This window comes from Schistocerca gregaria, chromosome 2, assembly GCF_023897955.1.
Source record: "Schistocerca gregaria isolate iqSchGreg1 chromosome 2, iqSchGreg1.2, whole genome shotgun sequence".
Taxonomy (NCBI): Eukaryota; Metazoa; Arthropoda; class Insecta; order Orthoptera; family Acrididae; genus Schistocerca; species Schistocerca gregaria.
The window spans coordinates 596,878,573-596,906,453 of record NC_064921.1 but is presented as its reverse complement, the minus strand read 5'-3'; the positions used below and the strand labels follow the sequence as shown (position 1 = coordinate 596,906,453).

The 27,881-nt window shown below is 42.0% G+C and overlaps 1 protein-coding gene across 4 annotated transcripts in view; it reads left to right on the top strand.

Moving 5' to 3' along the window:
- LOC126334514 (H(+)/Cl(-) exchange transporter 7) overlaps nucleotides 1-27,881 on the top strand; it is a 239,179-nt gene that overhangs the window by 59,770 nt on the left and 151,528 nt on the right. For all 4 annotated transcript variants that reach the window (XM_049996862.1, XM_049996864.1, XM_049996863.1 and 1 more), the window contains exons 2-4: nucleotides 137-265; nucleotides 9,440-9,638; nucleotides 27,423-27,532. In XM_049996862.1, the coding sequence (XP_049852819.1) occupies nucleotides 137-265; nucleotides 9,440-9,638; nucleotides 27,423-27,532 (438 nt within the window). The remainder of the gene's footprint in view (nucleotides 1-136; nucleotides 266-9,439; nucleotides 9,639-27,422; nucleotides 27,533-27,881) is intronic.

Below are 27,881 nucleotides of genomic sequence, written 5' to 3'. Positions count from 1 at the left end.
TTGGCCGATGACATGTAGTGAGTGTACAGAAATTTAAATGACAGTTTTAATTTGTATACATATTGTATGATAGACTACATTAAATTTGCAGTCTATACACAGGACAAGGGTGTGAAATAATTTTTTTTTTTTTAAGGAGCCTCTATTGATTAATGCTGATATTTCTGAATCACGTGAAACTGAAGGACGGACATGTTGGAGGAAATGTCGTCCAACTGGTGGGCTGGAGATTGGAACATTGAAAGTGCTGTCAGCGAAATTTGAGGTGAGATACCTGATTGATAACACTTATTAATTTAGCAAACTGAATGTATAGTCATTAAATCAAAAATATTTGTTTTACTTTCTACAGCAAAATGTCTGAGGAACACAAGACTGCTGAGGAGCAGAGATTAGATTAGATTAGACTAGATTAGATTCAGTTTTTGTCCCATACACCCAAAAATTGAGAGGATTTTCGTAGGTGTGGAACAATGAATAAAGTGTGCATTCCTGTGATAGTGCCAATGCTACATTACTTTCATTGCTTAATAGATAATACACTGCTACACCCAGTAGTGTTAGGTTACTAAGGTTCCCATTAGTGGCTCAGTCTTCTGACTGATTGCACTTCAGAGCTATGGACTTCAGTGATAAAAAAAATGTTTTGCATCTTCATAGATAAAAATTTCCATTATTATGCATCACATGCTTAAGTTTGTGATATTCTCTCACAGTGACTGGAACCAGCACATTTTTGAAAGTATTTTGCCACCTACTGTCTTAAAAGTTTAAACATCTTCTTCATATTTCTGTTCATCAGGCAACACAGAACACCCTGATAAACATGAAAATTGTTATTTGTAACACAAACTGTTTGATGCACAAAGTAAGTGCTGTTACATGGGAACTGATACCAGGTAAAAGCCTCCAATCGCTACCGGTACATATGTTGTGGTCTATTCATCTGAGAGTGGCTGACAGTGTATTAATTTTAGCATAATTCACACTGTTCAAATATTTACAATGTACCAGTTGTGTATCAACTGACAAAATCAGATGTGAAAGAAAACCTCATATTGCTGTTGTAGATGTGCTGGAGCTGGTGCTCTTGATGTTATACCACATAAAATAATTGTAGGTACTTTAGTTGTTCTCTGAGAAAAGGTTGCAGTGTATTGTTTTCATATGTCAGATCTCAGATTGGTTGAGAAAGTTGGCCCAGTAATTCATGTTGCTCTAAATGCACACCACGCACTTGTTTCCATGTCATGCGTAGGCACTGATGACACTTCTCATAACTCCAGTGTCGATTGTTCTGCGAGTTCATAAATGCAGTTGTGCGTGATCGAGAAGAGCATTTCAGATGAAACTCTACATCGTGCGCAGACTACAGAGCTAGGAAATTACTGATGTTGAACAACAGCATCTGAATTAGATGATACACTGATGTTACTTTAAAGGTTTCAGTTGGAGTTTGTGTATAGCTTTGTCAACAAGTGTGACTGACACAATAGTTGCTAAATTTAGCAAGCATTTTCCTGCACGGAAACAATGACTGTTATAAATTAAAGTAATAGAGCCACCACAAGTCCCATGTAACTTTCTCTTTATTTTACAGGTTTCATTTGACCAACACAAACATCTGCAGAAATTTCATACAGCTGACGGCCACATGTTACAAATTTCACTATGTGAATAGTGTCACGGCAGTAAATGTATGACGGCGATGCTGTATACAGCCCCATATTTGTAACGTGTGGCCTCAGCTATGTAATATCTGAATGTGCTTGCGTTGATCAAGTGAAACATGTGAAATAAAGAAAAAGTTACATGCAACTTGTGGCAGCTCTAAAATTTTGGTCAGCGAAGGCCTTCTTCAGATGACAGTAAAACGTGACAGAAACCAAGTACAACTAGTGGACCTCTAAATCTTAAAACAATAAACTAGGCCATAGTGAAAAATGTTACTGACATGCATTTGGAAAACAACTGCTTAGAGACATACCTCTTTTAAAACATGTCATAATATAATGAAGCCATAGTGGTATCATCGAAAGATATACACAAATCGGCATAGCATTGTCACACACTTAAAATATTGTGTATACTAGGCCACAATGTTGGCAGAGTCATCTTGTCAACAGTGCTATTGTTCGAAACAAAATGCTCTACAATAACCACTATATGTTTGTGCCATAGGGTCACTAGATGTCGCTATTTTAAGCCTACAAATACTCCTCAATTATATAATTGGGCAAATGTATAAGGGGCATTCAAATGAAACCTGGTCACTAGTGTAAAGTAATGGTGACGATTATATTAACTGAAAAATGTAGTTATACAGAATTAACATACTCGAAAACAGTTGTCAAAACTGTTGGCACATTTACCCCATTGCGACACTAGCTGGTAGATTCCATCCTTGAAGAAGCTAGTAGGTTGCTGTCAGATCCAGACCTGGACCCAGTCACAGACTGCGTCGTCCATTGTGAATCGATGCCTGTTAATAGCTTGTTTTAGAGGTCCAAACACGTGAAAGTCACATGGTGAAAGGTCGGGACTGTATGGTGGATGTTCCAGCATTTCCCATCGAAACTGCTGCTATGTCATGTTCACTGCATTGGCTGTGTGTGGGTGGGCATTATCATGCAGGAGGATACTGTACACAGCCTTCACCTGTCGATAAATTTCATGGCCTTCAACTCCCTCCACTGTCAAAAACAGAATCACTTCTCGTTGTTCCTGCTTACTCGTCTGCATGTTTGGTAGTGGCGGTAACCTGTGAGACCACGTTCTCTTTGGCATGAAACCGCACTGGCGCTGCGCAACATCAAACTTTGTGCACTCGTCAGTCTCTCTACCAATAGCTGTCGCCACCATACCCGCAGTTATGTGGTGTCACCTTATGTGTAAGGCAAAGCTACACACACTGACCAGGTTTTGTTTGAATGAACCTCATAATAAAAGAAGAATACAGTAGTTGTAGTGTGTGTTGATCTTAACAAGTGTTTGTCATTACAGTGATAAAATGCAATAAATAAATGACTCAAGATATGAATTTAGATTGTTAAAAGGCAATAGTGATATGACAGATACATAATTCTGAGCTCCTCTTGAGGAGAGCTACATAAAAATATGACAACAAACATAAGGACAAATTTGCAGTACTAACAGAACAATATAAAAATGGAAAAAAAAAGTAGATGAAGAAGCCAAATGAATGAAATGACACTGTAGCAAGCAGTCAGTGCGCTTTGTTGGAGTTACTGCCAGAATATTGCATAGGCAAGAAATTGTGAGAGGTACTTAACGGTAGAAGTTTCTTAGTATCGTGATCAGCTACCCAAGCCATCTTCTCTATTGTTTTAACATCTTCTACCACTTTTTTTCCTTTTGGTTAATGTTTACACTTTTGGCTTGGTACTTTCGTTTTGCACTTGTTTGGTTCCACACACAGTTTTGTGCATTGTGTTCTTTCTCTGGATTTCGGGTGATAAGATTCTTTTGGCGTAAGGTTTTAATCGGAGAGCTGCGAGATTAAGGCCAAAGGGACTGATAACCTTGCAATTTAGTCCTTTCAATCTCCAAACCAACCAACTGCTACAGGGCCTCTCGTACCTTGCGACATGCTGTTATAGGAAAAGAATGATAAAACACTGTACTAGTCAATTAATAAGAATACCTAGTTAATGAAAGTGTTACAAAACTGAGAAGGGCCAGTCAACACGAGAGTAATATGCCTAACGTACATTAGGAGATGTTTTAAAACTGGTACATCTTGTCATGTTTCAAGCATGTTTTCCGCATGTATTTCAGTAGTAATTTTTATTGAGGCCTATTTTATTGTTTTAAGGAGGAGACAGTCCACCAGTTGCATTTAGTATCTTCTCGTATTTTACTGGAGATCTGAAGATGGTCATTGCTGATCGAAACTGGTGTCTAAGGGCCTAACAATCTAGTGACAATAGAAGAAAATTAAGAGAAATTTTTTCTACACTCTCTGGCTCACTAGTCTATTCATGACCATGTCGCTTTGTGTGAATATTAATTTAATTTAGCTAAATGCTGCAAGGATGATCAGTTGTAGCTTTCCAAGGCTACTTTCAATCCATTTAGTTAATTCTGAGACCAATATACCACCTGCCAGTGTCTAGGGAATGGATTGGGGTGTATGTGATGATTAGAGCTTGTCATCTTACTATTGATTCCTACACAAGTCTGGACCAATGTTTGTGTCATGTGTGAAATGCCTTGTATTTCCAACACAATTCGTCTTGCATAGCCACTAGTGATGCTTACTACTGTCTATTGGTGCCTCATATTGGCCAAGTAATGTGGCGGTTGCTGCACATAGCAGACATCTCTGCTATCATTATTAAGTGGTGTTTTCCGATACAAAGACGCACCACGTCATTTGCAGCAAATGATGAAAGCTATTCTATTTCCTTTCCAGACATTTTTTGACTGTTGTTTGTTGGTGAATAGAGGTGCCTCTTTATAGCTAAATCATCATGAGGCACATATTGATACTTTGGACAATGATTGATAACTGTTTCGCAGTGACAATATGTGAAGATTTCTTATAAGTTTCAGGAAGAAACTACAAAACAAATCTCTTTGGATGTCAATAAACTATCGGCATCTGGAAGAATCTGCAGTATCTGCCACTATTAAAGACAATGATGGAAAGTGTAATGGATTTTCTTGGATTATTAGTAGGGAATGAAACTGGTTGAAAATTACACTGAAAATATCAAGCAGTTTCAGTTGTGTTGATATCTGTTATAGGAAACAAAATGTGTAACTAATATTAATTAAAATTACTACACTTTAACTGGTGACTCTGCACATGTACAGCACACAAATTGCACAGAATTTCTCCCTCTGTCCTCCTCCTCCCCCTCCCTCTCTTCTTTTTCCTTCTCTTCTTCCGCTTACTCCTCAAGCCTCTTCAGCTTCCTCCTCCTCCGCCCCGTCGTCGTCGTCGTCCTCGTCCTCCTCCTCCTCCTCCTCTTCCTCCTCCTCCTCCTCCTCCCCCTCTCTCTCTCTCTCTCTCTCTCTCTCTCTCTCTCTCTCTCTCTCTCTCTCTCTCTCTCTCTCCCCCAATTCCTCGCCCCTCCTGAATTGAAGCATTTGAGGTGTGAGTGGTTCTGAGTGTTGATGGTGTGCTTCTGACTATTTCGGATGTGGGAACTGCCCTGTACCAGAGGGTGAGAGCAAGGGATTGCTGGGGGTTTATGTTTCTGGAAAAGGACAGGATATCTGAGGTGGTTATGAGAGAGCAAAACGTGGGAGAAATTGTTGGTGTTGGCATCTGGAGATTCGGCGATTAAACAAATAAACTTTACCTCGAATGTTCAGGCTGTAAATGGAGGAGTGTTTTATGTGGAAGTGGAGACAGCCATCTGGTGTGGAGGTATTATCTATTATTTGGTTTTATGTGGACTAAATTTTGAATGTGAGCATCAATGATTTGGATGTCTGTATCAAGGAAGGTATCTTCAGATTTGGAAAAGGACCAGGTCTCCTAGAGTGCGGAAGAGAGTTTAGTTATTTTAAGTAGGGGACAATTTCTTTTTTTGTTATGAATACCAACCATGGAAAGTCATTAATAAATCTGTAGCAGTCCAGGGAGCCATGTTGTGCATTGATGAATGCCTCTTCCATGTTACTGGTGAAAAGATTAGCGTAGGTTGGGGCCATCTTGATTTCCAAATCAGTCCCCTGATTTTTTGGTAGTCTGGTGTTCAAAAATAAACAGCTCTGCCTCTATAAGGGAACAGAAGCCAATGTTTTAGAGCTTCCATGTGACAATAATGTGCGTGATGGAGGTAATTCTCTGTTAAATACTTTGTGTTATTTAAAATGAGGTTGATGTTTATATTGATATGTCCAATAACTATCTCATCACTCATTTTTGGAACAATACCGATCAGTAAACACATCAATACACAACGCAGCGATAGCACAGCTCAATGACAGTGCAAATAGTATCTGTACAGTTGACATAGAACATCTTCAAACCACTAGGGCATGTCGTCTTCTGACTGCTGCCATGTGCTACCAATCAGAACTAGACAGTCAACATGCCAAGTTATAATTCTCACTTAGTAAAATGTTTGTGAAAACTGAAAAATGAGTGCAGCTAAACACAGGAAAACATATCGGTTCCATGATGAGTGGGAAGAACAGTTTTGTGTTTAATGCTTAAAGATAGGTGTATATTTTTGATGTGTAATGCTACTTTAGCCATATCTGAAAAGGGAAATATTGAATACCATTTTAGAACAGTTACAAAGACTTTGAATTGGAAGAAACTGTTGGTAGTGAGTTTAGAAGGAAGAAACTTTATCTTAATAGTAAATTACTATTACAACAGTCATTTTTCTTTTTTGTAAAGCCTGTAAAGAGTGTTTCATCAAACATAGCATTGTTTCGTGTACCAGAAATACTGATGACGTGCAAAACCATTTGATGATAGCACTGTTATAAAGGAGTGCTTTCTGGCAGCTAGTGAGTCCCTATTTTCCATGTTTAGAAACAAGTCTGAGATAATACAGCCATTAGAGACATGCCTCTGTCAAGACCTACAATAACAAGGAAATTGGAATTAATGGCAGAAAATAGAAAAGGTCCACTGGTAATAGACTTGCAGTTCTACTTATGGTTCTCATTGCAGTTAGATGAGTTAATAGATGTAGCTGATTCACCTCAAGTTATGATTTTTGAGAGATTGATATTTTCTGATTTCACTGTAAAAGATGACTTGCTTAGAATTTTGACCTAGAAAGACACTAGATGAGGAGAAGATTTTTACAATGAATTCGAATCCCCCATTTCTGAATTCGATTTGCCATTTCAGGAACTTGTCTATTACTACTGATGGAGCACATTGCATGGTAGGTGAATACAAAGGGTTTATTATTTTGTGTGCGAGTGATGAATCTCTCTCTGCCTTCCTTTAAGTATAATTTTATTTATCATGAACAAATGCTTTGTGGCTGCATTTTCAAAATGACCCATGTTAAGAGTATTGCCACAAAAATTTGAATTCAGTTTGCTCACAGTCACAACAGAGAATAAAGTGTAGAGTGCTATTAGAATAATTGGATAGCCAGTATGGATACTTGCTGTTCCACACCAAAGTTCAGTGGCTCAGTAGGGGATGGTTATAAAAGGATTTAGGAAACTTCTGCAAGGGATAAAATTTTTTGTGTCTGAAATGGAGGAAGATTACTCACAACTGTATGATTTGAGCTAGTTTTTGGATCTGGCATTTGTAACTGATATGACAGTTAACTACATGAGTTGAACAAAAAAGTTGAAGGAAAAAATCAAACTGTCATACGTCTTAAATCTTCTGTTAAGTGTTTATCAAAAAACTTGATCTTTGTATACCACACTAACAGAAATTCAACATGAAACACTTTCCTCAAATACAGTCAGAACTGTCAGATCAGCAAACATCATTGGATCAGGAAGCTGCAAGAAAGTATATGACCAACCTGACAGCACTGAAGACAATGTTTGAAAACCAGTTTTCAGATTTCACTTCAGTGGTACCTGTTGTAGCTTTCGTAGTTCAGCCTTTCCATAAATTGAATGTGGAAGGTATTTAAAGTAAAATGAGTACTGTTTTCTCTTGTAGAGAGGCTGAACTTGAAATAATTAATGTCAAAATGACATTTCAATAAAAGTCAGAAAACAATGAAGACAACTTTTGGAAATCAGTGAGTGTAAAAATTTACCCTAAAATTGTAAAAGTGTCATCATATGTTTTATCATCTGTGGATCACCTTATCTATTTTGGGACAGTGATTTCAATGGTGAATATGGTGAAATCTAAGTGTAGAAATAGTTACATGATCCTTGTCTTTGTCTTTGTACAGTTGGCTCTGACAAACTATTCACTAGATTATAAAAGCTTGTCAAAGATATGCAAAGCCATGTAGCTCACTAAACTTTTTTTTAGCATTTATGGTACTGTATATTTTAATTTTTCCATGTTTGTAATATCCTAAAAATTGAATAGTAAGCCTACAAGTTTTATGGAGAGAGAATTTCATTTTATGTATTCTGTGTAATAAAAAAAAGTTTAATTTTGGCTACAGTGTTGTTTTGCGCTTCAAACTTTTTTTAGTCTGTAGATCTGTAAATTGAGTAACCTGCATATAATTGATCTCAAGCCTAAAAAGATTGAGCATCCCTGAATTAGGTTGTGGGGGTTTTCCTGCAGATCAGTCTGAATAGGATTGGGTCATTAAAGTAGTTTTGTGTGTTGATGTATAAAAGAACTGACGAAGTCCCTCTGCCACGTACCCTCTGTGGTAAAGTGCAGCAGTAATAGAACATTTGTCAACAGAGAGGTTGTTGATTGAGCGGCCTACCTTCAGGTCACAGGTAGATAGCGACTTAGTTTGAGTAAGGTTTGGAGTTTTGGTAGTGCATCCAAGGGAGATTTGGTAAGGGTGCTAGAAGTGAGGAATTCCTAATGGGCCTGTTGTGTCAAGTCTTGAGAGAAAGATAGAGGTTGAGATTTGTGTTGGAACAGTTCTAGGCTGGGTATGATGCTTGCTCTGTTGGTTGTGATTTTCAGATGGGCAGCTAAATTGTATTTCGAATTTAGGTTACAGGTGAGTGACAGACTTTTTATTATGGTATTGTGATTGAATTTGGATATAGGGACTGAAGGCTATGTCTTTTGAAGGAATGGCGGTCTCCAGATCAGTGAGGGAAGTGGATGAGAGATTTAGGACATGATGGAGACTGGGATTGTGAGTTGCTAGAGTCTGATAGTGTCTGCTGTTTGGTTTGAATAGGAAACATGCCGGAAGTGGGAAACAAAGTTTGAAAAAAAGGTTGGTAGAGGTGGGTTTTTGGTTGTGTGACAGGATGTGAAGGACATCAGGTTTGAGGTCTTAGATCAGCAAGGTGGATAATTTGCCCAGTTGGTATGAAGTGTTTTGTTCAGGTTAATGCCTAGCAAGCAGAGAAAGGTGGTGGAGAGTGGGAGGGACTTTTGAGGAAGGGGAAGGAGGAGGAGGAGGAGGAGGAGGAGTCAGCAGTAGGTGCATGGGATAGGAATGTGATGCTGTTAACATTTTATCAGGACTTTCCATTATTGAAGTTTGATCAGTGTATGTTCAATAATTAATTTGAAAATTAAACGACAGTTGGTTGATTTTTATGAATACGTTTCATAAGACATATTTGGTTTCACCATTAGATATAAAATCTGTGTGCATCATAATGTTTAAAACAGTTATTTCTCAGTCCTAGTAGCCATATCTGGCATTGTAAGATGCTCACTAGATCTTGTCTTGATATTTTATTTATCATATGATTAAAGAGATTCTAACATCCACAAATAATCCTAAATATTTTTACCTTCTGTCTGTCTGTGTGTAAACAATCCCTGTTTGTGTTCTAGTTACTTATTTTATTCATTTATTTTTAGAGTCTTGACTATGATATCTGTGAAAACTATCTGCTTCTTGATGAAGAAAGAAGAAAAGGATACAAGTTTGTTGTGAAAAAAAATGTGGCTAGATGGATAATATTCTTTCTAATTGGCATACTTACAGCTTTTATTGGTTGTTCAGTTGATGTTGCAGTTGAAGAACTTTCAGACATAAAATACAGCTACATGAAGTCCTGTATCCTTTTCTGATGCTAATTATATTCATTTGAAAATTTAGTGTTTATTTACATTTTTACTTAAGTTTCTTACTTCAAGAATGAATGTAATTTCATTTGGAAAACTATTAAACTTTTGAGCAGGAATGTATTAATACACTGTGCTTTCCCTGTTGTTGGTGCACATGGTTTTGGATAAAACTGTTGGAGTTCACTGATTCATGAACGAATCTGATATGGGATAACTAATAAAATGAGAAATCATTTTATTGTTTTAGATGGATCTTAGTTCATCACTAATATAGAAAACTGTTATGAGTGAAGTTAAACTGGAAGTAATTTGCCGTCATGCTGGTAGAGTTGTTAGCTCTGCTTTTTAAATTTCCACACAAATAATGGGAGGAGGAGGAGGGGGGGGGGGGGGATGGGAGAGATCATTCACATACTCTCACTGTTATGATCTTGAGAGCTGCAGTGTACTGTGGTTCTCTCTCATTTATTGAATGTCAAAGTAATATTAGTAGGAGCCTAATACAGTATTCCTATCTTTTGTAGTTCTCATAGTTCCCTGCTTTGGTTACTGTTGCTGTTTAGACAAAATAAGAATATAAAGGATGCTAATTAAGGAAGAACAGAAAGATAACCCAATGTATGTTAAGTTCAGGAGGATGATGGAGAGTGAACACAAATTAACCGGTAAAACACTTGAGTAGTTTTTGGAAAGCAACATACCATAGAGAGATCCATAGCCACACAGTGATCTTCCCTTTGCCCTTCTCAATGGGAATACATCATGTTTGCTGATTATGTATCAGCCATAAGTTGTTGAATCATGGTCACATCCTCAGGCAAGAGATTGCACACCATTGTCTAGTGACACTCCTCTATTGGTGGCCCATGTCCTGGTAGTCCCAATTTCACTGCTTGGCAGCAAACAATGAAGCTTGGCAACCCTTTCTACACTGTTACGCTGCAGAGTCCAAGTGGTAAATATGGTCTTAAGTTCTATTATAGAGAGTGGTCTGTAGACAGGACTATGGTAACAAGTTAAAAAGTACTATCTCCTTTTTCCGTATTCTGTAACGTGCACCTTCAGCCAATATGTGTGCCGCAGATGACACAAAAAACATAAAATTGGCAGGCCATTCTATTTCTTTCCCTCCCTGAAAACGTTCAGGCTTTGATTATTAAAGGAAGAAAAAAGGATGATGGCCTCAATGGTTAGTCCCTTTCCCCACTCCAAAATTCATCAATTTTTGCATTTAGCAATACCTTCAATACAGTATGAATTAGCAGCAGTTAGGTGGGGGTAGGTGGTCATAGGTGGTTACACTGGACAGAGATTACAACAAGAATTGTAGTTGATGTACAAACCTTGAGATTTGGAAATTTCATAGAGTTTGATTTTGGTTGAAATTTAAAAAAATTGTCAGGTTCCTAAGAATCATATTTGTTGAAAAATAATGTTGGTTGGAACACGGGAGGAATCCGATTTGTCTCTCAAAGCACTCAGTATTTTGAAAGTATAATCCACCAAGCATGTGGAGAAGACAGTATGTCTGCTCCAATTTTATGGAGCATTTTTTCAACCGTAGCTTGCTTGTTAAATAGTGTGTGTTTGCTCGACCTCCAAACTTGCAGATTCTCGATGTGATTCATCATTAGGGAACAGGATGGGCAGTGGAGCCTTTAGGATCAGTCCATTCACAGAATCTGTGCTAAAGCTCGGGAACCACTACTGTCAGATGGCAAATCCTCATGGTGTAGCAAGCATAAAAGACTTAACAGTTCCACAGTTACTTGTACACCATACTACTGCTCACTCACCTAAGGAACAAATCTCTAATTAACTACCTGAGAGCAACGAGGCCCATTGTGATTTGTGCAAAGAGCTGCCTTTTGGAAACTGGTGTTGAAAATGTGGTGCTGACCTTTAAAATGCATCACCATGAAGATGACATTCAAATTGGCAAGAAATGTACTGCCTGTTTGGATAGACATATTATCAGGATTTCAGTGCAACCTTGTAAGTTAGGTAGGAAAGTTGGTTGTTTTTGAGAAGCTCATTTTAGATCTCATATAAGAAGGAGAAACATCAAAATGTTTCAGAACTATATTGCTGTAGGATTGTGACACATGTGAATGTTGTTTGACACTCAGTGATATTACTGCTTGGTATATTAAAAATCGTGTGTCTGTTCTGTGAATATGGAATCGATGGGTTCAGGAGGGCCATACTCAGCATCATCTAGTATCTCGAAGACCCCATGCACCGAACGCCCAGAGTGACAGACATATTGTGCACTCGGCTGAGCACGAGGATATGGCCATGGCACATACTTTGATTGAATCACAAACTGGGCCTGTTTGGAGCAAGACAGACATCCACACAGATGAAGTCTGGAGTATTGTGGACTGTAAGCACAGCCACCAGCACCCCTTCATACAAAAATAGGGGTAGGGGTGTCAACAGTGGCATACTGATAAACAACAACAACAAAACTGGTCACAGCAATGGCACCATGTAGTCTTTTTAGAGCTGGGTCCAGATTCTACGTACAGCATCGTGATGCATGAATCAGTGTATAGAGGTTCTGAAGAGAACCTGCATGTCAAGGTTACAGTTTATTGCTGTACATTGTACATCCAGGTACCTTTGAGGTATTTTTGGTATTTGCCTTTCGGGCACATGTGTCCCACCTGTCTCTGCCCCCTGTCTCTGCCCCCTGTCTCTGCCCCCTGTCTCTGCCCCCTGTCTCTGCCCCCTGTCTCTGCCCCCTGTCTCTGCCCCCTGTCTCTGCCCCCTGTCTCTGCCCCCTGTCTCTGCCCCCTGTCTCTGCCCCCTGTCTCTGCCCCCTGTCTCTGCCCCCTGTCTCTGCCCCCTGTCTCTGCCCCCTGTCTCTGCCCCCTGTCTCTGCCCCCTGTCTCTGCCCCCTGTCTCTGCCCCCTGTCTCTGCCCCCTGTCTCTGCCCCCTGTCTCTGCCCCCTGTCTCTGCCCCCTGTCTCTGCCCCCTGTCTCTGCCCCCTGTCTCTGCCCCCTGTCTCTGCCCCGCCCCCCTTAGGCATCCAAGTTAGAAAAAAGGCTTGGGTGTCCTAGGGATAAGTTGCTTGAACACATTGTGAGCCAGTAGATGTGTTGGCGCCTTGCGTCTCGGGGTCTTCTGGCTCTGCCTCGGGGTGGTTTCTGCCAAGACCATTCCTCTGCTGATAATCTGGTTTACCTGGATGGCAGGCTTGTGACACCCCATGGCAACACCACATCCTTGCTACCCTACATGAGTAAGGTACCTGGGACCCACTCCCAATTTTTATCCAAAACTTCCTTGCACCATGCATGCAGTTTGATTTGGTGCTTCCCACAGTACATCCCCCCCCCCCCCCCCTCTCCAAATAACTGCAGGGCTCCGTATTGAGTGTCTGTCTCTTTCTAGTAGCCATCAGTGGTCTAGCAGCAGCAGTAGCAGTGAGGTCCTCAGTATCATCCTCCTTGTATGCTGATGACTTTTGCCTCTACTATTGCTCCTCTAATGTGATGTCGCTGAATGTTGATTGCAAGGCTCCATATGAAAGGTGCAGGCATGGATCCCCACTCACAACTTACGGCTTTCAGCTGCCAAGACTCGTGTCATGCACTCCTGTCTATATCGTACTGTTCACCCACAACCAGAAATTTATCTCGACAGGTAACTACTCAGTGTGGTGGAAACTTATTGCTTTTTATGACTGGTCTTTGATTGGTATGGATTCCTCATCTTCACCAGCTTAACCGAAAATGGTGGCTCCACCATAATAAACTTTGCTGCCTGAGTAACACCATCTGGGGTGCAGATCGTGCAACCTCTTTGCAGCTTTACAAAGCCCTGATACAATCATGTCTTGATTATCGGAGTGTGCCATCAGCACTGCAGATACTAGATCAGATACACCAATGCGGGGATCAACTTGACAGGAGCCTGTCAAACTAGCCCTGTGAGCAGCTTACTCATGGAGGCTAGGGCGTCTCCATTGCGAATCAGACACCTACAATAGCTTGCCAATTATGCTACCCACATTTGCAGCTCTCCTAAGAATCTGAATTACATCTTCTCTTTCCAAACACGATAATCCATCAACTGCGGTGGCAATCCTGATCAGGGATTACGATCGCAATCTGCATCTGGTCCCTCCTCTCTGAACTCTAGTTGCTACCTCTTCCAACTCTCCTCTGCGTCCGCTCATGTACACCTTCATGGTGGATCCCTTGGCTACAGCTTCATCTTGACCTGTCACAAGATCTGAAAGACTCAGTTCGTCCCGAAGCCCTCAGTCACCAATTTTTCTCCATCCTCGGTGCATCTCAGGGCTCATAAGTAATCTGTACTAATGGTTGCTAGTCACGTGGGCTTTGTTTATACTCACTGGGACATGCTGAAATACTGAACTGCATTCCTTGTCGGAGGGCTCTAGTATTTTCGCTGCAGAGTTGGTAGCCATCTCTAGTGCTCTTGACGATATCCGTTCCTGTACTGTTGGGTCCCTCCTCATCTGCAGCATTTCCTGAGCAGTTTGCAAGCTCTCAACCAGAGTTACCCTCGCCATCCCTTGGTCATTGCTATCCAGTGTTTCCTGTATGCCCTTGAACAATGTGGATGCACATTGACCTTCGACAGGACCCTGGGCCACATTGGGATCCCAGAGAAGGATTAACTCGCTGATAGCCTGGCCAAACTGGCTACCAGTAAACTGACTTTTCAGATCAGTATTCCAGTAACAGACCTGTGATCGGTGCTATGCCATAAAATTTTAGGAATCTGTTATATGGAATGGCTTACTATGACATCAGCAAACAAACGACTAATGATAAAGGAGACTACAAATCTGTGGGGGTCCTTCAAGCAGGCCTTTGACAAGGAAGCTACCGTCCTTTGCCAGCTCCAAATTGGTCATACCTGGCTGACTCGTGGTCATCGGCTCTGTCACAAGGACTCACCCCACCGTCATTGGTAGACCACTTTTGTTGCATCCTCCGCCCAGATTGGGCTGTGGCTGTCTGAGCTTGGTGGTCCAGCCCAGTCGTCACACTAACTGTGCTTTTACTCTTCTTATTTTCTCTTGCGTTATTTGTTAGTCTTCTTTATCTTCTCTCTCTGTGTGCTTCTCATGCCCAGTCTGTGTTGCTAGTGTACCCATGCAATTTCTGAGTGGAATACCTCTGGTAAGCGGTGGGGTTAGGGGTGTATGTCCCCTTACTGCACCCTGCTCTGTGGCTCCCTCTTGCTTCCTAGATTGGGCACCTTGCTTGACTTTCATCCTCTGTCTCTTTTTCTTCTTTTTGTCCTGTATCTCAGCTTTGTTGACCTTTGGTATAGACCTTGGGGTTTTCTTTTCCTGGGTTTCGTGTGGCAGACTATCTCTATTATACAGTCTCATAGACATGCCTGTCTGAGGAAAAAGGGACTGGTGATGTAGTAGTTAGGTCCCTTTAACCATCCAACCACCCATCCACCTTTTCCCCAAACCCCTTCCTCGGTTTTCTGTGACCCCTCCAGGTGTGGATTTGTGTCTGTTTCAAATTCCTTTTGCTGAGTCATCGGCTGACTCTTCAAAGGTGGAGTATACAATGAATTTTGTGCAATTAAGGGGACTCTCAGCACATGGCATTCTTCGTGCCACCTCTACCAGTGGGAAACTACCATCCTCTGCCGTCTTTGTATCAGCCATACCAGATTGGCTCATGGCTTTTTACTATATAATAAGCTGCCCCCCCCACCCGCCTTTGTATTTGCGAGGCCCTCACTCACAAAGATCCATATTTTGTTGGGCTGCCATTAAAACTAAATATGTGCTCCCACGCTCCTTGTCACTCTTCTTCTTCTTCTTCTTCTTCTTCTTCTTCTTCACAAAAGTGGTTTGTTCTCCCAGATTTAGGGGTTTTGGAGGCTTTCAGCCTTGCCTCCATGCTGGCCAGGTATCCCCCCCCCCCTCCCCCCCACCCTTTTCTCTCTACATTTAGTCCGCTTCCTTGTGACATTTTATTTCCTCTTTCCTTGTGTCTTCTTCCTCCAGTGTCGCCCCTGTTGTGCCTGAGTAAGGTACAGTGTGGGCACTGGGATGGGTCTGTAACAGTGCTGGTGCCTTGTCGGCGTATGCTCTGAGAACACCCCCCCCCCCCTCCCACCTCCCACCCTTACTCTCATCTCTCCCCCACCCTTCATCGTCGCATTGCAGTCGTACTCATTCTCCATCTGTTGTGTGAGGACATCTTCCTGGGTGCAATTTCCACCATGCACTATGCAATGTCGCTTACTGCACCAATAATGACTGTGGACTTCTTAGCACTTCATATCCAGCACAGTAGCCAGTCCGTTGTGGTGGGGCCGTCATGTACCCAGTTGGTTGTAGGCCCCTGACAAGACTGGGATTGCTCTGCTGACGACTGCGACGTTGACTCCCCACATATGCCAAGGAGTAGATGCCCATCTCCCTGGGGCATCGGGACTTCCGGCAATGGCCATCCTGCCAGGTGGCCTTGCTGAGGCAGGGTGGCGCCTGTGGGGAGGGCCCCTAGTCGGAGTGCTTTGCCTCCCATCTGTGTCAACTGCAGAGATCACCATTAGCCTTGCTCGGCTGACTGTAGGATTCTCCAGAAAGAAAGGAAAATCATGAAGTACAAGACACTGGACCGACTGACCTACACTGAGGCCAGAGGAAATTTGAGCGCTGACATCCTGTGGCTACGAGCTCTTATGCCGCAGCTACGAGAGCAGTTGTCGCCCCATCAGTTCCTCACATTCCTGTCACCTATCAGAACCAGAAGACTACAGCTGCCCTCTTGATGGTGGGGGGCACTTCCCTCCATGTTGCTTCCGCACCACCTACTTCAGGAGCAACTCTTCCCCCGAACCATTGGGGATATCAGTCCCCCCCGCCCCCCCCCCCCCCCCCCCGCCCCCCAATTTCTGAGCTGGAGAAACGTAAGTCTTCTTCAGCTCCTCTGCCTAGGAAGGGCTCCCTTGGATCACTCCCTTCTCAGTTTCCTGCTAGTGGGAAAGACAACACCCCGAGTGGCTGAAGAGCCCAAGAGCAGCTGGTCACACAGCTTCACGCTCATTGTCAGTCCCAGAGACTAAATCAGTGAAGTCCTCCCATCCAGGGATTCAGGGAAACCCAAGGACCAGTGAGAGAAATCCAAAAAGAATGTTGCAAAGACCAAGGGAATTGTGGTGGCCCCTACATTAGTGCTACCTACAACCTTTGTGTCTGCAGATGAGGTGGAGATTCTGGCGTCTGCTGAGGACTTAGATCTCACTGGACCTTCAGACACAATGGATATAGACTGCTCAGGCAAATAGCCTGTGGCTGCAGGTGATCCTGCGGTGTAAACTGCCTCATTGAATGTTCCATGTCTTCCCAGTCTCATGATGACATCATCCTCCAGTGGAATTGTGGCAGTTTTTTCCACTGCCTGGCTGAGCTATTTCATGTGTTAAGCTGTACACCTGCTTTCTGCATTACTCTCCAGGTAACCTGGTTCATGGCAATGTGGGCCCCTGCCCTCCACGGCTATAGGCGATATTACAAGAACCGTAGTGACTATAATAGTGTGTCAGGTGGAGTTTGTATATATGTTCTGAACTCAGTATGCAGTGTACCTGTGCCCCTTCAAACTCCTATTGAAGTTGTGGCTGTCAGAATAAGGCTGATGCAGGAAATAACTGTCTGCAATGTATATCTTCCTCCAGATGGTGCAGTACCCGTGAATGTATTGATTGCACTGATTGATCAACTCCCTAAACCTTTCCTACTTTTGGGAAATTTTAACTCCCTTAACCCCTTGTGGGGTGGCACCGTGCTTGCTGGCAGAGGCAGAGATGTCAAAACCTTACTGTCTCAGTTGGACCTCTGCCTCTTAAATACTGGAGCCGCCACATATTTCAGTGTGGCTCATGGTAGTTACTTGGCCATTGATTTATTAATCTGCAGCTCAGGACTTCTCCCATCTATCTACTGGAGAGCACATGATGACTTGTGTGGTAGTGACTGCTGCCCCATCTTCCTGTCACTGCCCCGGCATCAGGTTCACGGATGTCTGAATATAAACAAGGCGGACTGGGGAACTTTCACCTCTTCTGTCACCAATGAATCTCCCCCACACAGTAACATCGATTGATGGTTGAGCAAGTGACCAGCACAATTGTTTCTGCGGCAGAAAACGCGATCCCTCACTAGTTAGGGTCCCCAAGAGGTAAGGCACTCCCTTGGTGGTCACTGGAAGTTGCTGAAGCAATTAAGGAGCGTCTGCCACTGATAATATTTTGTCCCTGGTGTGTCATCTGAACAGCCTTTTCAAGACGCCAACACCTGGTTGTTGTCTTTTTTTATTTGCGAAAAATGTATGGGGGTCTCAAAGGCCGACTCCTGATTTTTTTCCAGCATTTCCTGTTGCTTCATACTTTGTGCATATAAGTTGGTGCTTCCTATAGTTCCCCCATATCCAGGAGAATGGGGTCCTGCAGGCTCTGTACTGAGTGTCTCTCTACTTTTAGTGGCCATTAATGGTCTAGCAGCAGCTGTAGGGCTGTCTCTCACTTTCTATGTATGTAGACGACTACTGCATTTTGTACTGCTCCACCAGTACTGGTGTTGCTGAGCAGTACCTACAGGGAGCCATCCACAAGGTGCAGTCATGGGCTCTAGCCCATGTTTTCCAGTTTTTGGCCACAAATTGTGTGTTGTGCACTTCCGTCGGCATCGTACCCTTCATCCAGAACCAGAACTTTACCTCAATGATGATCCACTCAAGACATATCAATTCTTAGGACTGGTTTTCAATGCCTAATTGACTTGGCTTCCTCACCTTTGTCAGCTTAAGTGGAAATGCTTGCAGCTCCTCAATGCACTCCACTGCCTGAGTGACACCACTGGGTTGAAGGTCGCTCTACACTGCTGTAATTCTACAGAGCCCTCGTTCAATCCCACCTTGACTATGGGAGTCTGGTTTATGGTTCGGTGGCACCCTCAGAGTTGCGTTTACTCGACCCAGTGCACCACTGTGGTATTCGCCTAGCGACAGGAGCTTTTAGGACGCGTCCAGTGACCAGTGTCATTGTGGAGGATGGAGTTCCTCCACTGCATGTTAGGCATGCACAAGTGCTGGCCAGTTATGTTGCACATGTTCGTAGTTCTCCTGCAAATCCGAATCACTGACTCCTTTTTCCACCCATGGCGGTTCATCTTCCACATTGGCAGCCCCAGTCAGAGCTTCCAACTGCAATTCATGTCCGATCTCTTCTTTCCAAACTAGAGTCCTTGCCTTTACCACCCATACAAGAAGTCCATTCACATACACCTCCATGGTGTACACATAGGCCGCAGCTTTGCCTGGACCTTTCACATGGCCCTAAGGACTCAGTTACTCCCGTGGCTCTCTGCTGCCACGAAGTGGTTTAGACAGACAGCTCGATGGCTGATGGTCATGTTGGCTTCTCATATGGTCATGGAGGATGTGTTGAACAGCATTCCTTGTCTGATGGCTGCAGTTTTTTCACTGCAGAGATGGTGGCTATATCTAGTGCTCTTGAGCACATCCTTTCATGCCCTGGGGAGTCGTTTCCTCTGTGTACTGACTACATGAGCAGCCTACAAGCTATTGACCAGTGCTAACCTCATCGTTCTTTGGTAGCGACCATCCAGGAGTCCGTCTATGCCCTGGAGCAGTCCAGTCTTTCAGTGGTGGTTTGTCTCGACCCCAGGTCATGTCAGAATTTCGGGCAATGAACTTGCCGACAGGCTAGCCAAACAGGCTATGCGGAAACCGCTTATGGAGATCAGCTTCTCTGCAGCTGACCTGCATTCAGTACTATGCTGCAAGGTTTTGTGGTTTTGGAAGACGAAATGACATTACTTCAGCTTGCACAACAAACTGTGTGCCATTAAGGAGACTATGAATGTGTGACAGTCCTCCATGCGGACCTGTCACAGGGACTCTGTGGTCCTCTGCCAGCTCTGCATCAGCGACACTTGGATGTCACTCGGCTTCCTCGTGTGCGTTGATGACCCACCTCAGTGTTGGTGTGGCGCCCGGATGACAGTGACCCATATCTTGGTGACCTGTCCTCCTTTGACTGCCCTGTGATGGACTCTTCAGTTATCGGACTAATTGCCATTAATTTTTAGCTGACAATGCCTCATCGGCTAATTTAGTTTTACGTTTTATACGTTACTGTGGGTTTTATTATTCAGTATAAGTTTTAGTGCTTGTCCTTTGTCCCTCTGTGTTCTCCACTCTAATGTTTTTAGGGTGGGTGTTTTAATATGTTGCAGAGTGGCTGGCTTTTCCTTTTTATTCTCGTGGTCAGCCAGCCACGATCATCAATCTGCTCTCTTGTTTTACTTCTCTCTGTGGGTTTCTTTTCCTGTTTTGTCCATGGTAGTGTTGGTTGTTCTTCTGTCGTTCTTCTGGTTCCTTCTTTCTTCTGTTGTTGTGCTGTATGTCTCCTTTCTTTTCTTCTTTCCCTTGTGTAATTATTTTACAGGAAACAAGGGACCGATGACCTCACAGTTTGGTCCATTCTCCCCCCCCCCCCCCCCCACCCCCTGCCCTGCCCCCTCATTTAAATCAATCAACCAACCAACCCATTTTCCTTTCCCAGTGACAGAGTTGTGTTGTTGTTGTTGTTGTTGTTGTTGTTGTTGTCCTCCCTTAGTTTCTGCTACCTAGGATCATGGGACCAATGACCTCTCATCCATCTCCTCCCCCCACTCAACCACCCGTCCACCCACTGATATCCTTTTGAAACTGCTTATTGTATTCATCTCTTGATCTCCCTCTACAATTTTTACTCCAACACTTTCATGCAGTACTAAACTTGTAAGCCCCTGATGTCTCCGAATGTGCTCTATAAACCAAATACCTATTTTGGCCAGGTTGCATCATAAATTTCTTTGCTCCCCAATTATATTTGGTGTCTCCTCAACAGTTAAATTATCTACCATATGGTCTTCTCTGTACTACTACATCTTGAAAGCTTCTGTTCTCTTCTGGTCTGAATCTTTCGTTGTCCACATTTCACTTGCATACAAAGCTATATTCCAGTCAAATTCAGAAAAGACTTCCTAACACTTAAATCTATATTTGATGTCAGCAAATTTGTCTCGGAAATACTTTCCTTGCCATTGTCAGTGCACATTTTATATCCTCTACCTAAGCCATTGTCTGTTGCGCTGCTGCTCAAATAGCAAAACTTTACTACTTTGTCTCATTTTCGAATCTAATTCCCACAGCATCATCTGATGTAACTCTAGTCCATTTCATTATCCTTGCTTTCCTTTTGTTTATGTTAACCTTATAACCTTCTTACAAGGCACTGTCCATCCCGTTCAGGTGCTCTTCCAAATTGCTGTCTCTGATGGAGTTAAGAAGTCATCGACAAACCTCAAAGTGTTTGTTTCTTCTCCTAGTACTTTAATTCCTACTCAGAATTTTCCTTTGCTTCTCTTTACTGCTTGATCAGTGTACAGATTGAGTAACATCAGGGATAGGCTATAACCATGTCTCACTCTCCTCTTAACCATTGCTTCCTTTTCATGTCTTTTTACTGTTGTAACTACTGCCTGGTTTTTGTAAAAGTTGTAATTAATCATGTGTTCCCTGCTACCTTCAAAATTTCAAAGAGTGTACTGTAAAAATGTTTCTCCAAATATACTAATGCATAAATGTAGGTATGCTTTTCCTTAATCTGTATTCTAAGATAAGTCATAGGGTCAGTATTGCCTCATGTGATCCTAAATTTCTACGAAATCAAAACTGAACTTCTCAGAGATCAGCATGTACCATGTTTTCCATCCTTCTGTAAGGAATTCGTATTAGTATTTTGCAAACATGACCTATTAAACTAATAGTTATTCGCACCTGTCGGCAACTACTTTCTTTGGAATTACACTCTATTTGAAGTCTGAGGGTAGTTTGTCTGTCTCATACAGCTTGCACACTAGATAGAATTGTTTTGTCATGGCTGGCTGTCCTAAGGACATCAGTAGTTCTGAAGGAATACCGTCTATTCTAAGGGCCTCATTTTGAATTAGTTCTTTCGATTCTGTCAACTTCTTCTCGCATTATCATCTGTCATCTCAGCTTCATCTACTTCATATTTCCTTTCTATAGTTTTACCTTCAAATTTATTTCCCATATACGGTTGCTCTACATTTTCCTTTCAGCTTTCTCTTCTTCGGTTGGTTCTGGTTTTCCGATTGAGCTCTTGACGTTCATATAGCTGCTTCTCTTTTCTAGAAAGGCCTCTTTAGCTGTAGGTGGTATCTATTTTTTCCTTAGTTATGTGTGGTTCTATATCCTTCCATTTGTCCTTTAGTCATTCCTGCTAAGCCATTTTTCATTTTCTGTCAGTATCATTTTTAGATGCTTATATTTCCTTTCACCTGCTTCATTTGCTACATTTTATATTTTCTCCTTTCACCAATTAAATTCAGTGTCTCCTGTGTTACTACCTGATCTTGATTTTTTTATTTTTTTTATACCTTTTTGATGCCTTCACTATTTCATTTCTCAAAGCTACCCATTTGTCTTCTACTGTATTCCTTCCCTCTGTTTCAGTCAGTCGTTGCCTAATGTTCCTGCTAAAATTCTCAAACAACTCTGGTTCTTTCAACTTACCCAGGTCTTGTCTCTTAAATTTCTTATCTGTCTGCAATTTCCTTAGTTTTAATCTGCCGTTCATGACCAATAAATTATGGTCCACATCTGCCCCTGGAATTGTCTTACAGCTTAAAATGTTTCCAAAATCTGTCTTACAATTATATAATCACACAGAAACCTTCCAATGTCTCCAGGTCTTTTCCACCTCAAGAGTCATCCGTAACAGGCTTTTACTGCAGGGTAGGAGTGGGTGAGTGGTTCTGATGGAGATTGGGGACAGAAAGGGCAAAGAAGGCAGTCAGGTAATAGAACACTTTTTTGATGAAAATGAACAGACAGATGGTTCAGCACATCTGAACCAGCCAGGCTGTAGGTGACAGGAAGTGATACTCAGGCCCCATCACACTGATACAACCATGCTGATGCAGGTGATTCCCACAGGTGGCAGCAGCGGCTCGGCTACCACAGCACACAGGCAGCTTGTGGCTGTGTCGCGGTAGTGTGGCAGCGAGGCTGAGTTACGGTGCCCTGGTTGGACACTCAGGCAGCAGTCATTGGTTCACAGCCCAGTGGAGGCAGTCATAGATGAGACAATGATCAACTCAGATATACATGACTGGATGGCCCAGCTGTGACAATTCACTGACAGGCTGGTCCTGCTGGTTTAAATCCTATTTCCACTTGCTGACAGCTGCAGAAGGCCCCCTGTATTGAGGACTCATTGAAACATCTAGAGCGCGGTGATGGTCTGGTGTGGCATAATAGGTAGGTTGGTCAGTCGGTCACTCATGCAACAGAAGTTAATGTGACATTCCTAATGTGGAAGTGCCAGTTGTAAGAGCCATGTTTGCTGATGCTGCTGAGCTGGCAGGGCATTGGCCGGTAGCTGTGGTCTGGTTTTGGTTGCAGGGCTGTAAATCACATACAAATTTAATAATATATTCTTCTGATTGTACTGAATACACACAATAAATAAAATTTCATTGCTGTTCTTGCTGTGTGGAGGTGCTGGGGCAGATAAGGTAGAAGGAAGAATTTTCTCATCTGTTCCAGTGCCCTAAATTATTTCACAGATGTAGCCATAAAATGATACAGATGCTTCAGGACCCCCTTTATGCATGTTGGTGACCAAGCCCAGGAAGTAGTATTCTGTAGGATACTAAGACAACAATGATTCCAGGGATAGGAGAAAGCTCTCTCTGCAGCTGAGGGAACGTGTCAAGGACATATTGCCATAACATGTGCTGTAACCCTGTGAGCCATTCTTTTGCTGTTTAACTGGGACATAAATTATTGGGAGGATGAGTGGCTAGAAGTGTCAGGAAATAAGTTGCCATCAGTGAAACCAGCTGTTTGGTTGTGACACTTCTCTTTCCAGTCATGGAGAGAGGATGAAGTGGTATCACTGGACAAGCCATTGTCCTCTAAAACATGCATTGAGAGGGCTTATCAGTATATGGAACTTGTGAAGTATGTATTTCAATACATCAAATTTTAACAGAGTGTGTGTTACATTCTGAGAGACAGAGACAGACAGTAAATTTCAGTGGAGACCTGCCCTCTAGTAGCTGCTGACACGTTTGGTATGCATTTTAAAAGCCAAAACTCCATCTTAAACAAGTTGTTGGAGGGTTTACAGTGTTTGAGAGAAGCTGGCACATCCATTTTTAGTTCTATTTTTCTAAGAGATGATATGGGGCAAACTTTTATTGCACATCACTTCATGTGCATGCATGTGAATGTCTCCTTCACGTCTTTTTATTTTAGTGTAATTTTCATGTATTTACTCGACTGAACCACAATAATTTAATCAGGCTTCAGTATGATCCTAAAGACATCTATGTTGTGTGCCCCAAATAATTCAGAGTTTCATAATAATCACAATCCCCACATGTAAGCACAATCTCCATACATGAGTGTCAAAGCTTCTCATCTTCACTAAAGTCATATAGTTACATTAGAAAAATACAGTTTAATGTCTCTCATCACTGGTTCATCATTATACAGGGTGAACCAGTAGCATTATAAAGACTTGAGCCAGTTCCAACATTAATGTAGTCTCTGGAAATTATCTCACGTCTCAAAATATTGTTTTGTTGTTTTAGTTATAGAATTTGACTAAGAAGAAATTTAAACATTTTTGTCTGAGCAGCCATCCTATTGGCTTACAACTCCATTTATTGCTGGGATCATGTAGTGTGTTCACAGCAGAGCTTCTAGCCATTCACAGAGCTCTCCTTTTTGTTTCTCAGGCCGCCATCCACAGTGTTTTAATTTGTTCATACTCAATGAGCAGCCTGCAGGCTATCGAGTATTGCTACTCTCGTCACCCTTTGATCTCTGCTATCCATGGTCTTCTCTCTGCCCTTGGCCGTGCTACCTGTTCTGTTGTCTTTCTCTAGGTCCCAAGGGGACATCTCGGGGAATGAACTGGCTAACTGTTTCTCTTTCATGATTCCAGCTGCAGATATGAGGATCTTTGCCCAAAACTGGAATGACATATGGTGTGCTACTGCTCATAATAATAAACGCCACACAATCAAGGAACCTACTGCAGTTTGCTGCCTTCCTTCTGCTCCTCCCGGACAGAGTCCACTGTTCTATGCCATCTATGCATTGGTCATACCAGGCTTGCCCATTGTTTACTCCTACATAATGACTGTCTCCCAGTGTGGTTGTGGAGCCAGACTGATGGTATCCCACATATTGGTGCAATGTCCCCTTCTTTGGCCCTTTATTCTAAGTATAGTCTCCCTGATTCTTTAAATTTACTATTAGTAGACAATTTATGGATGCTTGAACTGGTCCTCGGTTTCCTCCGTGAAAGTGCTTTTTACTTCCAGATATGAGGTTTTGCTTTACTCTTGGAGCAGGGGCAGTGTGGTTGTGGTTGGGACCTCCTACATGTCTTCTCGGTCTGGGACCCCATGACCACTCCTCCATCGGAAGACTGCCCTTTTTCCAGTTTTTAGATTTGGTCTCACCTTTTATGCCTTTTATTGTGTGTGTTGAATCGTCATTATTTTATAATTTGACTCCTCTGACTGGATCCATCCATTTCTAGCGGACCCTCTTTCTTCGGTGAGTAACTGTGGAATCACTGGAATGATGACCTCGCTGTTTGGTCCCATAACCCATCTCAATTACTTAATCAGTCAGTCAGAAAATCACATATTTTTAAGAAAATGTGCTAAACACAGTTCAGAAATTCTCAAGTGAGTTTGTTTCTCATCCTTTGTGAGCAAGCAATACAACAAACTTTTACAAAGCTTTCTGTTTGCAACTCTTCATGCAAATTGTATTTCACACATTCTTCTACAGTCTCACATGGAGCCTGTTGAAGCCAGGGAAAAAAAATTGTTTGTGTGGTGCTGCTGTCTTTGAGTGAAGCTGAGAAATTTTCAAGCTGTGCTTGTCAGTCATAAGATGCATTTAAGCTCAGAAACGATCATGGAATGAGTTGCTGGACTTCATAAATAATTGTCTCAGCTTTAAAAAGGTCTGAGACGCACAAAGAGAATGTATGATAAGTGTTCGGTTGGGAAAGCTGCTGTACTGCTGCTGGGGCATCTCCAAACTGCACTGGGGACACTGCCCACACATTGTGGGCGTACTATGCTTCAGTGAACACTGTCGATTATAAAGCTGTAGTCTTGGCACCAACAATTCAGATGTGAGTTTACTTTTGTCTACAATTGAGAGATGAAGATCCTTCACTGTGCCTCTCGTTAGGACCCTGTTCTATGATGTGAGAAAACAGGACTATTCAGTTTACAGCTGCTCTCTATTTTAGGCATTGGTTACATCAGTTTGTTATATCATAAAATTATTTCAGTGCTCACACATCACATTTAAGTATAAACTGTCCTTTCAAAGATTTGCACCAACTTCAATGAGAGAGGTATCCATATGTAACTTAGTGTTTTGTGGCTCACTACAGCACATTGATCTCCACAGTTACTCATCTGATTATATGGTACAAGCTTTGAAAGGTTGAGTTTCTACCTAAATTTTGTACAGTGGAACACCAAGAGAGTACTGTGAAACTATGCCTCTATGAAATCTTTGGGGCTATTTTGTTTGTGAATGTGAATGAGTATGGAATTGTAGAGATTAGAGTGAAAAGGTCATGATTGGTGGAGGCTTGAGGCTTGAACTTCCTCTTGGCACACAAGGACGTACATTGCCACTCCATAGATTGCGTTTTGTTGTCTGTAGTGTAATGTTGCAACCAGGTTCAATTTCATGGAACAGAACACGGCAGATAACTGTACATTTAAATGTTATGTCATGCCTAAATGGATGTGCTAGTCTGTACGCACAACTTGTCATTGAGCTTACTAGACATCCGTCAGCCCCCATCCAATTTGTGACTCTTGAGAACCTCTGGAACCATAGCGTAACTGTATCTAATACTAACAAAAATTTTAGAAATGTGCCAGTTGTCACAAGTCTTAATATCAGTTCATTCCACCTTCTCATCAGAAATGATGTGCTGTGGTGACCGGAAGCACAGCTTATCAGTAACGTCTATTACTTTGGAAAATCCAGGATGGAATGTAACAATATTATGAGAAGGAAAGTTGCTACTCACCATATACACCCCCCCCCCCCCCTCCCCACCCCCACCCCCACCCTCCACCCCCCACCCCACCCTACGCACACGCGCACGCGCACTCTCAGGCAACAGCAACCACTGCTTTCAATTGCCTGAGACTGTGTGCATGGGTGCACATGTCTGTCTATTTTTGACGAAGGCCTCTTAATGGCTGAAAGCTACAGTTGTGAGAGTCCTTTTGTTGTGCCTATTTGCAACTCAGCATCTCTGCTGTATGGTGAATAGCAACTTTCCTTCTCATAATAATGTGTCTTACTTTTTTAAATGAATGTATTCACTTGTCCATTAGTCTTTCACTAATACAGCAATTATCATACATTTGAAATGTTTCAAAATAAAGTTTCTTGAAGTGCTGTTTGTTAATATTTATTATATCTGTTGAAAGAATTTAGGTTTCTTGTTTTGTGGTTTGATATTCCTGGTATATTATTGTATTTTATTTATTTATTTTGTGTAATGTTATGGTTTTACTGCCACTTTCTGAAACTCTTGAATGATTTGTTCTTAGTTGGAGAATTGGTTAAATTAAAGAACTTTTCTTAACTTTTGTGTCAGATGTTGACAAATGTGTATGGAACTATTGTCTATACATACCATTCTTGATTTGGATAGCATCAAACATAATACCAGTTGTTATTGGATCAATCTTAGTAGCGTACGTAGAGGTAAGTTAAGACATATCATTCTTAGATTCCTTTTATTATGAATGGCAGCTATTCTGCACATTTATAATAATTTGTCTAGATTCCAGTAAATGACTAAAACGTCTCAGGTGTCTTCTCAAGTGGACATTACCTTAGTCAGTTAAATTTTAATTTTTCTCTTAATTTGTACGTATCAATTGATAAGAGACAAGTTATGGTACTACACACACTTTAGATGAGGAGTCATGGTGCAGAGAAGAAATGATGTCCATTAGAGGCTTCACAGTTCCTGTATACTGAAATAAGAATACATAATTATTTTAGTTACTTGCATTCATCTAGTGCATCTTCCAGTATTTAAATCTGAGTT